The 14,708-nt window shown below is 34.9% G+C and overlaps 2 protein-coding genes across 5 annotated transcripts in view; one reads left to right on the top strand and one right to left on the bottom strand.

The window, feature by feature from the left end:
- ST7L (suppression of tumorigenicity 7 like) overlaps positions 1–1,909 on the top strand; it is a 179,524-nt gene extending 177,615 nt beyond the window's left edge. The window contains exon 15 of the mRNA XM_079135541.1: positions 1,142–1,909. Coding sequence (XP_078991667.1) covers positions 1,142–1,186 — 45 coding nt within the window. The 3' untranslated portion in view covers positions 1,187–1,909. The remainder of the gene's footprint in view (positions 1–1,141) is intronic.
- CTTNBP2NL (CTTNBP2 N-terminal like) overlaps positions 1–14,708 on the bottom strand; it is a 53,906-nt gene that overhangs the window by 11,945 nt on the left and 27,253 nt on the right. The window lies entirely within an intron of this gene.

The raw sequence follows: 14,708 nt of genomic DNA, 5'->3' as shown, positions 1-14,708 counted from the left end.
CTGGCTCAACTACAACCATCTTAAGTTTACATTACTGGAATATTTGGATGATATTTGTATACTAGAAATACAGAGAAATCCATTTCCTTTTTTTTTCTCACTGCTGGTGAATGACCTCAGGGTCTTGAGCATGCTAGGCAAGTGCTTTCCCACTGAGCTATGCCCCTAGCCCCTGACTGTTTCTTTAAGTTACTTATAACCATCATTCTAACCTTATTTTGTGTGTGTGAGAAAGACAGAGAGAAAGAGAGAGAGAGAGAGAGAGAGAGAGAGAAAGTGGAGAAAAAGGTTTGAACAGTCTAAGACAGACTTCTATTTTTTTCAGATTCAAATTAAAAAAAAAAAAAAAAAAAAAAAAAAAGACCAATTCCTAGCTAGGTGTGGTAGTGCATTCTATAATTATACCCAGCAACTCAGAAGGCTGAGGCAGGAGGATGACAAGTTCTGGGCCAGACTCAGCATGTTAGTGAGACCTCGACTCAAAATAAAGAGAAAGGGCTGGGTATGTGGCTCAGTGGTAAAGTGCATCTGGGTTCAATTTCCAGTACAACGCTCCCGCCGCAAAATTCAATTTCTAAGCTGGCCATTTTATTATTAATTTATATAAAAGTAAAAGTAAAACTTAAAGTAAGTTACATAAGTTATATTTTTAAAAGCAATCATGTCAAATAACAATATGGGAGTCATCAATATTTTCCTTTAAAAAATTTTTAAGATGTTGATGAACTTTTATTTTATTCATTTACTTATATGCAGTGATGAGAATTGAACCTAGTGACTCACACATGCTAGGCAAGTGCTCTACCACTGAGCCACAACCTCCAATGTTTTCCTTTTACCAAGAACATGTTTCTTTAAATTCAGGAATAAAAACATGAGACTAATATTCTAGATTTCAATGAAGATATCTATTTGTACCTATTAAAAGGCAAATCCATATTTAGCAAAATGCTTTGAAAGGAAACGAGAAAAAGTCACTTTAAACAGTTGAAATGCCCCTTTTCTTACTCATGACTATCGCTTCTATACAGTTAGTATTAGTAAAAGGATGACTCTTGGTGCTAAAACTGGTTTAGTAGGATAAAAAAGGAAATAGAAAAAAGAACAAACACAAATTTTTTTATCACCTTTTCCTTTTCAGAAAAACGTGGAATGGGAGAGCAGGAGCTGGGACTACAATTCATGACCTTGACATTGGATCTGCTGAGAAGCCGTCTCTCAGGTTTGAGTATATAGTTAACTAATCCTAAAAATATGACTTTTAAAAACCTACACTGTGATTATCCTGTATAATTAATAAGCATCAGAGTCACGAGTAATACACAAGGAGCTCCTTTAGTGAGGTCTCAGCCTGAGAACAGTTGTTATGCTGTCTGTTTTCTCTTGAAGTACTTCATAGTAATTCCATAGTTACTAGCACAGTAATTACAAGTTATATAAAATAAATGGCTTCACTATAAATGAAAAGGATCTGTAGAATAATTTTTAAGAGGCTCCTCATGAAGCAGTTCGTTTAAGTACATTCTAATACGGGGCCAAATAAAGGAATGATGAATTTATTCTGTACTTATTATTATCAAATATCTGCAAAATGGGAGATGGAATATGGTATTTTTAACTCAATGACTTGATCAGGTGTCTTAGAGGATTACAGGCTTAAGGGTGCAAATAATAACAAAACCCAGAAGTTAAAATTTGAAGAATAAAAAGAGCTTTAATGGTGGTTATCTATTACTGCATAACTATAATCACCCAAACTCAGCAGCTTAAATAATAAACATTTTAATCTCATCTGTTTTCTGAGGATAAGGAATATGGAAGGGCTTAGGCTAGGTGTGGAAGGGCTAGCTGGGTGTGGTAGTGCATCCTATAATTATACCCAGCAACTCAGACCACCTATACTAGGGGGTCCTGACTCAGGGTCTCATGAGGCTACGTTATGAAGTCATGATTGGGGCTGGTAGATCCATTTCTTTTCTTTTTCTGTGTGTGTGTGTGTGGGGGGGGAGGGGAGTGGTACCAGGGATTGAACTTGGGCACTCGACCACTGAGCCACACACCCAGCCCTATTTTGTATTTTGTTTAGGGACAGGATCTCACTGAGTTGCTTAGCACCTTGCTTTTGGTGAGGCTGGCTTTGGACTCTTGATCCTCCTGCCTCAGCCTCCTGAGCGGCTGAGAATACAGGCATGTGCTACTGTGCCATTTAAGCTTACTCACATGGCATAGGACTTGGTTCCTTGCAAATTCAAGCTTCCTACAGAGTAACTCAAGAGACAGAGAGAGAGGGTAAGCAGAGGGTAAGCAAGCAAGCAACCAAGATGACATCTCAGTGAATTTATAACCCAATCTTGAAAGTAACATACTGTTACAATTCTGATGTATTCTATTGGTGATATAGACCAATCCTGTATATGTGGGAGGCGACTATGCCACGGTATAAATATCAGGGGGTTATCTTAGAAGCTGGCCACCACAAGGCAAATGTGCCACCACTATTATTTATTTATTAGATTAAAATTTAAAGGTCTATACTTAAAAAAACTGTCATGGGTGACTTTTAATGATATTTCAGCTATTTTATAAGAAATTTTACATGATCTTAGGTTTGAGTTTTTGGAGGGAGTTAGTAATAAAGTTGAAATAAATCAATTTCTAGAAATTTCATTATTTTTTTAATTCAATGACATTGTACACTTTAGCCAAACAGAAATTCCTAAATTGTCAGAAAACATGATCAAAACACGATCTCTTTAATTTCAAAGAATAGGAAAATGGCAGGTGAGACAGATGTGATAATAGAGGGTATTATCACAACAGACAAAACACACTAGTCATCTATTACTCATTTATTTTTACTGTCACAGCCTGAATGAAACATACCAATACTGAAAGCTTAAAATAAAATCATATACTATCCTTGGAATTTTTCATATTTGGTCTCCAAAAGTATCAGCTGTTTTATTACTATCTTCGAAAAGAAATAAAAGTAGTTACCTCTTCCTCCCTTCCCAATATAATATGTACATGGTGCATCATGTGCATACTGCAGTTTTAAGCTAGGAAATCAATCTCTATTCTTTGATCATTTCCCACGTAAAAAGTAGTTCCAAATCTAAAGGTGAAGAAATAAGACCCACTTTATTGGGGGCATGTATTAAACCAAAAGGCTTTGTTTTCAATTCAGACTAGTACCAGAAATGGATTAAGGAGCACCTTTGTCATTTATGAGACAATTATGAAGTGATACTTTAGAAAGTAATAAAAATATTGACATTGTACACCTTTGAAAATATGAATGCTTCCATGCTAAGGAATAAAATAAAACAATTCCAACATGTCTTCTTTTAAAAATAGTTTTTGGTTGTAAATGGACACAATGCCTTTATTTATTTTTACATGGTACTGAGGATTGAACCCAGTGCCTCGCACATGCTAGGCAAGCGCTCTATCACTGAGCTACAGCCCTAGCCCAAGATGTCTTTTTTTTTGATGCTACTAAATGAAGTCAAAAGGGATCATTTTCACATATAAGCTGAATCTGTTAATTGTCAGATAAGTCATTCTCTGGAGATCCTAATAAACTACAAAAAGCTATTTTGAGCAACTGGAAATAATGCAATGGTACTGGATAAAGATGATAACTATATTATATGAATATCCTTGTAGAGCTTCTTTTTACTTTTTGAAAGACAACTAGATTTTAATATTTGATATTGATTAGAGAGGACTTACCCTCATTTGAATTAACTTTAATTTTTGGAAAATGGTATAATTCCTTCTTTCCATCCTTCCTCCATCCCTCCCTTCCTTCATTTTGTGTTGGTTATTGAACCAAAAGTCTCACACACACAGAATAGGTGGGCACTCTAGCACAGAACTCCATCCCCAGTCCTAGAAATGGTACAAACTTTTACATGAGAATAAAGAGGAAAAATATTCAACTGTCTTTGAAGTTGAGAGAGAAAAAAAAAAAGCTGTAATAATCTATTCCAGAAATGAATAAATAAAAGAAAATCTTAAAAAATTCCTTCAAGTCAACCTGCAAGCACAGCTATTTACAAAAGCAATTATTTACGAGGATAGATGATCATTAATTATTATTTTTTAAAGTGTTCTAAATTCTATTTGAGACTAAAATTAGTTTAGTATAAATAGCTCTAAGTGTGGCATTGTTAGCAAGTGGACTTGCTCATTAGAATATAAAAGTATGGGTAAATAGCATAGTGGCATAGTGCAGTTTCTTCAACATTGTAGTTGCTTCAATATTCAAATTCCAAGAGTTCTTTGAAAAGTTCTACTGAAATTGAAACAAAATATTGAGTTTTTTGTCTTTTTGTTGTTTTATTTTTACAACCTAGGAATGTGGTTGAAATAAATTACTTATTTACTTGTTCTGTATTGTGGACCCGAATATCTTTTTAAGGTGGAGAAGAAAATATGCATAGAGAATTCAACAATACAGAACAAGTAAAGAAACTGAAAAAGGGAAAATGCTCTGAATATAAATATAGGATTTTAAAGTATAATTTAAAAAATATTTTATTTCTTAGAGTAGTTTTTAAGTGAACATCAACCTGAGTAAAAGGCAGCGAAAACCATATACCCCCACCCTCCCCCCAAGCACAGCCTGCCCTAATACCAACATCTCTCATTAGAGTGGTACATTTGTTCTAACTGAAAAAATATAATTTCTAGTGAACCTAATCTCTCTTTTTTAGGAGACCATACATCTCTTGAAATGTAAAGAAAGTGATCATGCATGGTGGCCGTAGATCATTGGCAGACAAGTGCCACCAGGTTCAATCCTCAGTACTGCCAAAAAAACAAAAACAAAAAACTTACAGCTCATATTACACACAAAAAATAGAGATGGACTATAGTAGGCCTAAAGAAAATTCAAATGGCCAAAAAGCACATGAAAAAGTGCCCATTCATAATTAGAGATGTATAAATCAAACAAGATAGCATTATACAGACATGAGAATGACTGAAATTATAAACTGATAATTAGAGACTGTTGAAAGAATAAAGAAAAATTAAATACACATTGCTGGTGAGAGTATATAGTACAACTACTTTCGAAATGGATCTGGCAACTTCTCATCAGTTAGACAAATAACCAGCTGCAATTCCATTTCTAAGTACCAATCCAAAAGAAATGAAAATGTTATCTACAAAAAGACTTTTATACAAAGTCCATAGCAGGTTTATTCATAGTGGTCCCAAACTGGAAATATTCAAATATCAATCAACAGAAGAATAATAGGATGTGGTACATTCATACAATGGAATACTACCCAGCAATAAAAGGAATAAATGGTACACAAAAAGACACCAATGAACATTAACAACATTATTCTAATAAAAACAATAAAAAAGCTAGATATAAAATAATACATTCTGTGTGACTGTTCAGATAGTTGTGGAACAGACAGAACTAAACTACAACGATGAGAAACTAAATCAGGAGAGTGACTGCCTCTGGGAACAGGAAGACAACTGAATGGGAAGGGGGACAAGGTAACTTTCTGTTGTGATGAGAATGCTCTGTGTCTTTACTGGGGTGTGGGTTACATGGCTGTGTGGATTTGTCAAAACTCATCAAAACGAACACTTTAGATCTGTGCACTTCACTATATCTAAATTATACCTCCAGCTAAAAAAAGGGTTAAAATGTAAGTAAATATAATAAAAATTGAAGGGAGAATTAAGTTGTATGTAATATATGCTTTATATACAACATTTCTGAAAGAGAGGGGAGGTTTAATAATAAGTTTAATTATAACGACAATAGAAATGACAGGGGTGCTAACACTCAAGTGTTTGTTATCTGCCAAGCAGTATGCTGAGTTCTTATCTGTTCAATCTAATTTTAACAATATTCCTTTTGAAGTGGACTACTTCAAACACTGAAGTAGACATTACTTCTTTGAAAGAAGAAACTGAATAGCATGTGACTTTCCTAAGATCACAAATAAGTAGGGGAGAAGAAAAATAAGTGGTAAAAAGTACTGGATATTTTAGTTGAATGAATAATACATAAGTAGATATTCCCCAGAAATTTGTAGAAATGAATTTTTAATTCACTGGGTCTTGATTAGTGGCTTAAAAGTGAAATAGAGCAGCTGGGGATGTAGCTCAGTGATAAGAGTACTTGCCTAGCATGTGTGGCTTTGGGTTCTACCCCACAAAACCAAACCAACTCCCACCCAGAAACAGATCAGAACAGAAAACACTACAGAGCACTGGACATTATAAGGCTGAGTACTGTTTCTAGGAAATTTTCTTTCAGCATCAAGACTATAGGAGGGGGTACATGTGTGTAGGTGTGTACCTTGGGTCATAATACAGAGGCTACTTTTTACTATGTATGTGCTGCTGTCAAAAAAAAAAAAAATTTTGAAAAACACTAGAATGTAATGAAAAATCCCAAAAGTCTGACTCTTCAACCTATAATTTTAAACAATTTCAGCCATAACAAAGATGTAATCTAACAGAAGTGATAAGTAATCAATATTATTGTTTCGTTTTAAACTAACAAATCCTCTAAAGTCTATAAACCAGGAGAGGTTTGGTCTAACATCAAATATATAAAATGTAAAAAAAAACCCAAAAAACAAAACAAAACAAAACAAAACAAAACAAAACAAAAACTCTGTGTATTATTAAAGTTAGACAACCAAAATATCACTTGGAAGTCTGGGAAATTTTTCTGGACATATGGATGGTTCATGGGTGGACATGCTTGGAATGCTTTCATTGAATATTTAATGTTTTTTAAGTAGTATGTATGCTAAATGATATGGGAATATAATCCCATATCATCAAGACTCCTATCTTCAAGGAACTTAAAATTTACCAGACAAGTACAGGCCTAATAGCAGCAAGAAACAAGTGGCCTCTACTTGTTCAAATGTTTTCTAAACAATTTTTAATGTTTAGAGGAACATCAAGTACAATTTATTTGATCAGAACTTTCTACGATTGGGACTTTACATTCATAAGCAACAGGAAGGAAAAGGCCAACCCTGGAAGTGGGTGGGTTCTGGCAGACAAATGGGACTATCAGCAATTTAATGAATGACAGGAAACACCATGAGTTTAGGGGGAGACACATAACCCAAAACTGTCTCTCAAGTATGACACAGTGAGCCCTAGCTCATAGGTTACAACTTTGTGTGATACCTTAAGTTAACCCTATGAACTTGAAAAACTTTCTTAGAGATGTGCTTAGGCTTTCACTTACTATGTATTAACAGATAGTATAGAAACTGACTCCAGGTTTAAAATATTTAAAGAGTTCACTGACTGTGGATGTAGCTCAGTGGCAGAGCACATGCTTAGTACATGTGAAGCCCTGGGTTCAATCACCAGTTCCAAACAATGAACTCACTAAAATAAGATGTGAAGGGATATTTTCTTCTTCCTTTCATTAGGGGATTCTGTAGAGAAGAACTGAAGCTATGTAACTAGATGATAGGTCTTAACTCTAATTTGTTTGAAGAAAAATTCTTGAATGTAAAAGAGTTAAGGAAGCATGGCAAGAAACAAGTTGCTCAAATGTAAGGTATTACAAAGAGGTCCTCAGCTTGTCCAAGAAGTACAGAAGTATTCACATTTAGAATTTTATCAAGTAATAATTTTAAGAAGTTTGGGGAGGGTGCAGGGTTTGGGGGAGTGGAGAGAAAGGGTAGAATGAAAATAGACCTAATAACAGTTTCAGAGCCACACCATGGGGACAGCAGGAGAGCAGAACAGGTGAAGAGAAGTGAGGACAGTGTAATCATACAGAAGACAGAACAGAATTTCTACGCTGATATAATAAGAGAAGGAACAGGCCCATATCACAAGTCAGAGAATGGAAGGGTGGCAATTTCTATCATCACTGCAGCCTTACGTATAGGGGGTTACATAGCTATTCAGTTTCAACCAGTAGTCACTCAGGTAGATTGGGACTCAAAATCAGAAAAGGATCATTCTTCGTTAAAAGAACAAAAATGGGGAGAGAGTAAAGAAATCAGGATTGAAAATGAAAAGGTCGCTATAAGTGCTTTGTGAAATGTTATTAATAATTTAAAATGTGAACTGACACAGTCATTACTTACAAAAAGACACTGAATATATGGTGAAACCAAGCAAGTCAAAGTTGACTACTGCTACTATTTTTCTTTTTTTAAAATTATCTTAAATTTATTTTTTATTCCAGAATTGGGCAACACTGCACTGAAAAAAAAAAAAAAAAAAAAAAAAAAAAAAGAATAAGTCCTCTCAACTACTGCTACTATTAATTCTAAGTAATCCCCACTTTCCCTTCATAATAGAAATGTACTAAGGGGATTGGATATGCACAGATCAGAAGAATGTGAGTTATCTTTTGAGACATTAGCTCTTCCTTTTTATTCTGATGGGTGGCAACACCATTAGAAATTTTAAAAGGCACAGGACAAGAATAGGATTACCAAGATCCTTTTGCCATTTTAATCTTAGAAGGAACAGAAAAAACTGGCTCTATTCTGAATCTTTAAGACTTTGTTTCAGCATTTTATCTTTAGTGATTTCTAGGTCTGGTGTAAAAAAGGCAGTCATTTGTCCTATGAATGGAAGACACTACCAGTTGAAAACTAAAATATAATAGGAATGTATTTACTTTTTTCTTTTTATATGACTATAACACAGTGAACAAAGATATGTTTCCCAGTTATTTGGTACCCTTTACCACAAATATGGAACAAACAGAACAATGATTTCCTGTCTGAAAAACAAATTGTTCTTAGTACAGGGTGAGATGTAAATACTGTAACTGAATGAGACTTGTTAACAATGGTAAAGTTATGAAACTTTATCACTCATAGTTAAGCCTCTCTTCTAAAAATGTGAATTAAAAACTGGCAATCTATTTTGAGCCTTGAATACATTCAAGTTAGACTTAAAAGGCTTGAACTCAATCTCTCATACGACAAATGCTTTTCTAGTACTTAGTAGGTTCTAGATATTTGTGGTGTGTGTGTGTGTGTGTATGTGTGCAAATGGACATAAAATAGAAAAGTTCCTATAATCTGTGATGTTTATTAGAACAAACAGATAAATTCTCTTATTATCAATAATCTAGTACAGAAAAACCAAAAAAGAAAAAACACATAAAGTGTGATTCAATTTTTATAAAAATGTATTGGGTACACTTATGTGAGAGGTTCTATGAAAAGGAAGGAAAGGAAAATGGTATTCCAGAGTTGGGCATGGTGGTGCACACCTGTGATCCCAGTGACATCAGGGACTGAGGCAGAAGGAGTGCAAGTTTGAGGCCAGCACTGGCAACTTAGTGAGACCCTACATCAAGATAAAATAAAAAGGGCTGGGAATGTAGCTCGGAGGCAAATCTCTGGGTTCAATTCCCTGTACTGTCACAAAAAAAAAAAAAAAAAAAAAAAAAGCATTCCAAACAAAGGGAGCAATTCAAGCAAGGCAATGGAAAAATGAAAGTGAATGAATAATTTAGTCTAGAGGTTAAGACCACAGTTGGTAGACTGGCAGGAAATGAAACCAGGATCAGGTCAGTCTGTAAATACCTGAATACGATGCCTTTAAATTTAAATTCTGTAGGCAGCAAGGAGCTACAGAAGTTTTGAAAGAGAAAAAATGGCAAGACTGAATTGATACTAATGGTAGCTAGGCTACAAAAACCTACTCTACAAAGCCAGAAAGCATGGTTAGGAAGTTAGATCCACTGACCAGTAAAGGAGCAATTTGTATCTACGTTCAAAATACAGGAGAGGGGAACTATATTTAAGGAGTACTTTCAAGATAGAACTAACAGTTTGTGGCACTTGATTAGACATAAGGAGTGAAGAAGAGAGGACATTTTTATGTACTTACCTTGGGTAAATGGATGGTTGGTGATGCCATTAACCAAAACAGAAAACAGGCAGAACAAATGTCTTTTAGGGAAATATGCTGTGATTGTAATATGGGACATTTAGGTATATATGTCAAAAAGACACCTGTATACATTAGTTGAGGGATAGGAGAAATATCAAATCTGGATGTTAACCATGTGCTGAAACCAAAGGAATGGAATAGATTACCTAGAGAGAATGAGTAATTAGGTTAAGATGTGACAAGGCTAAGAACAAAGTCCTAGGGAATATCTGTTTATGTTATTCATTCAGCTAACATATTCAGTACACACTAAGTAACACTGCAGTATGCTAAGTGTAGACACAGAGGTACCTAGGAGGATTAGCTAAAATAAATGTATATCTTGGTGTATGACCCAGAGAACAACAGATTATGTGCACATGAAGGCCATATGATGGACCTCAAAGGCACAGAAAGTCCAAAAAGAAACAGTGGGCTACGTAGCACCTTATAAAAACACATACAAAAAAAATGTGTAAGAATAGTTGCTTGTGGAGACCAAGAGGTAAATGGGAGTAGAAATGGAGGATAGAGAATTAAAAAAAAAAAAAAAAAAAAAAATATATATATATATATATACACACACACACACACACACACACACACACACACAAAACACAGAAAAATGAGTATATTTTGGCTTCTGTCCTTTAGGGTTTTAAAAGTCTAAAGGGTATGAGATAATATTATTATATGAAAAGTGCTGTGATAGATTTTGGACAGTATGCCATGGGAATCACAGGAAAGGATATTTTATATAGTCACAGAAGGCATCAAATTTAAAGGCATGTGGAAGAAAAAAAGACAAAGTGGTCTGAGAAGGAACAAGACTAGAATATCACTGAAACCAAGGAAAGAGAAGTTTAAAAAGTAAGGTGGTCAGCCAGGCATAGTAGCACAGGTCTGTAATTCCAGTAACTCAGAAGGATGAGGTAGGAGGATCATAAGCTGAAGGCCAGCCTGGGCAACCTAGTGAAACCCCGCCTCAAAAATTAAAAAATGAAAACAAAAGCAAACAAACAGTAAAATGGTCAACAGTGTCAAATGCTTAAAGACAGATTAGGTAATCTAATGAAAAGAAGTCCTTAGAGGCTTGGATGTAGCTCAGTGGTAGAACACTTGCCTAGCATTCACCAGACCCTGGGTTCAATCCCTAGCACTGTAAAAAAAAAAAAAAAAAAAAAAAAAAAAGCCATTAGAGGTTACTTATAACTTCAAAAGGTGAATTTTCAGTAGAGTAGTAAAAGACAAATGAGCGATGAGGGGCAAGACAATGGAGGCAGGGTACAAATGACATTTATATATTTGTGTGTAAAAAGAAGAGAGTATGGTAGCTCAGAATAAAGGCAGGGTTGAAAGAAGTCTTTTTTTTTACAGAATGGAGAGAGTGGTGCAAATAGGTTTTGAGCTGAGTACCAAGAGGAAGTGCACAGGCAAGAAACCGGAACCCTAAGAGAAGTCAGGGAGTAAGTGATGGAGTAAGGCACGAAGAAATAGGGGAAAGACAGGATACCGAGTACAGGCATTAATTAACCTTGGAATAGGAAGGTATAGGAAAAGAGGAATGTCTCATTAAGTGCACGAAAAATCTCTAGAAGTTTACAATCATTAAGAATAGAGATTTCTGGAATGGGATGTAGCTCAATGGGAGAACACTTGCCCAGCATGTGTGAGATTCTGAGTTCAATTCTAGTACTTGGAAACAAAAAAAATCAAAACAGAGACTTCCAAATTTAATAACAACATAACTGAATATTCATTTCTACTAATTAATTTAATCTTTTTGAACAAATGGCATGTTAGGTATTGGGTCAGATTTAGAAATTTTTTGAAGTAATACATCGTAGAACTCAATGGCTGAAGTTTATTTCTGAGGCAGAAAATATATGGTTTTTGTTGTTGTTAAGTGATGGAGTATTATGAGCTACGAATATGAAACTGAAGGTAGGAAAACTGCTTTTAAGGGTTGTAGAGGTCCCCTCCTATGATAATTAAATCTCATGAACATTTAAAACATGTGATTGCTCGTGCATATGTTGTCAGTTTTATTTAGTTTGAGTCAGTGACCCATGAAAGAATCTGCTTTGGAAGAATAACTTTAGTTATTAAGCTACACAAAAGTCTTGGAAATCAGTGAAAAATTTATTCTTTGCTCTTCTGGGGAAAAATCTGGGATATAAAGGCAAAAACCTCTTGCTTTCCCTTGACGTGACACATTGTCTCCACTCCCTTAACTAAATTATAAAATTAATATTTACATGAGACGTTACTTTAAATTACCCAGTTTAAAAGTAAAAGTTTCCCACTTCTCAGTTTATACCCAAAGGGTTTAAAATTAGCATACTACAGTGAAGCAGCCACATCAATGTTTATAGCAGCTCAATTCACAATAGCTAAGCTATGGAACCAAACTAGGTGCCCTTCAACAGATGAATGGATAAAGAAAATGTGGTACATATACACAATGGAATATTACTTAGCCTTAAAGAAGAATGAAATTATGGCATTTGCAGGTAAATGGATGGAACTAGAGAATATCATGCTAAGTGAAATAAGCCAATCCCAAAAAACTAAAGGTTGAATGTTTTCTCTGATAAGCAGATGCTGATCCATAGTGGGGAGTGGGTAGGGAAGAATGAAGGAACTTTGAATTATGCAGAGGAGAGTGAGGGGAGGGGTAGGGTGGGTGGGTGGGGATGGGAAGGACGGTAGAATGAGACAGATATTACCCTATATACATATATGAAAAAAAATTTAAATAAAAAATAAAAAAGTAAATGTTTTCCCCAACTCCTTGCCATTCTACTGCTTATCCTAAATAAAAATTTTAACTATTATAGATAAAGTTGAAGTTCTTTCTGACCACAACCCAATCTATCCTTTCTCCCTCAGTTTTATTATGATGGGTGTTACCCTTCCAGGGCATTTTAAACAACAACATACATTTAGGTGTGTTTGTATAAAAGCTAATTACATAGATGTTAATATTCTCCAAAAGTTTTCTGCAACTTGGTTTATTTATTGTCTTAGAGATCTTTCTAAGTCAGTTACACAGCATTTTTTTTCTTGTTAAAATGACATATTACATAGTAAGCATGTACCAGTTTATGTAGTCATACTTTAGGTTGTTCACAGTTTTCCCATATTGTATTAAACAATGATGCAATGAACATTCTCCTGCATAAATGAGAGAATATTTTGCGGAAGGGATATATTTCTATGTCTTTCTAAGGAAGTTATTTTCCATATAATAAAATTGCCAGTTTGTTCTCTAAATGTCTTCTTTCCATAAACATTTTAGCAAGCATGCAAGATGTTTTCTTCCTATCTTCCAAATTATTCCTATACTGACACACTAAAACAGATCATGGGTTTTAGTTGAGAAGCAACATTTCTGTCTTTCTTTGCTTGTTGTCTCTTTTAGGGGCAACTAGAAATAACCTCTGATTAATCCCAAATCACAAGGCAAGCACATGTAAGGAAGATACAATAAGAGGAAGTCAAAATAACAGGAATAAGCTATTTCCCTTTTTTATTTGTTTTACTTTCAGACTGAATAAATGCAATGAAATTTCTCACTGCTGTAATCTTTTCTGAATCTCTCTTCACTAATTGCTGGAGAACAGTTGTGTTCTCTAAATAAGTACCATTTACAAGCTGAATTCCCCCTATTATTCCTCAAAGACCTAAAAACAACAAAAACAAAAAGCCACATATACAGAAACAGACCACAGGAAGATGTCAGCTAACTAAGAAATTTGCTTATTCTTCTGGCACCTTCATTCTTGAACCCCTAAATGCTACAACTTATAATTCAATGATGACACTTGAGAAAAAGTTATACAGTAAATAGCTGATACCAGACAATTATTTTTTAAAGCTAGACTATAGATGAGGTTCAATGTTTTTATGAATGGAGCAAAGATGCTTAATCACTAGTCAGGCATGACTAGCACATGTTTGTAATCCCAGCAGTTTGGGAGGCTGAGGCAGAAGGATCGATTTCAAATGCCAGGCCAGTCCGGACAACTTCGTAGTGAGACTCAAAATAAAATGGGCTGGGGATGTAGCTTAGTCATAGCATGCCCCTGGGCTCAATCTCCAGTACTGCATAAAAAAAGGAAAAAAAAAAAAAAAAGCTTCTTTTCATAGATACCCAATTTATAAACGACCTGCATATAAGAACAATTTTTTCTGCTTCTTTTGGCACCACTGACCTGCTATTTCCCTCTCACCAACTTCATGCCCTTTCTAGGGCAGACCATTTTGGGAGCTCCTCCTATTTGCAGGGAACCAAGCCAAGAGGGAAGGAAGGACAGGCTTTGTGAGACATATTTCTGGCTTCACCAGTTGCAATTCAATACTTTTTTCTTCCTACACATACTACTTTCAAACTTATTTTTTTCACCTACTATATCTTGAAGAGTGTTCCATATTACATATAAAGATCTTATTTTCATCTACTTATTTCCTTTTTTTTTTTTTGTTTATTGTTTTGTTTTGCAGTGTGGTACTGAAACCTTGAAGTGCTCTATACTAAGTTACATCTCTAGTCTTTTTTTTTTTTTTTTTTTAATTTTGAGACAGGGTTTTAATACATTACTGAGACTGACCTCAAACTTGAGATCCTCCTGCCTCAGTCTTCCTACTTGCTGAGATTATAGGTGTGAGCTATTGTGCCTGGCTACCTCTTAGATAGAAATCTCTAGTTTTCTATTGTACCACCATACCATAATTTAATTGACCAGAACCCTACCAAGAGATACTGAAGTTGATTCTAGCATTTTGTT

Source organism: Sciurus vulgaris, assembly GCF_902686455.1.
Source record: "Sciurus vulgaris genome assembly, chromosome: 1".
Taxonomy (NCBI): Eukaryota; Metazoa; Chordata; class Mammalia; order Rodentia; family Sciuridae; genus Sciurus; species Sciurus vulgaris.
The sequence above is the reverse complement of the archived record's forward strand: the minus strand, read 5'-3'. Positions and strand labels throughout refer to the sequence as shown.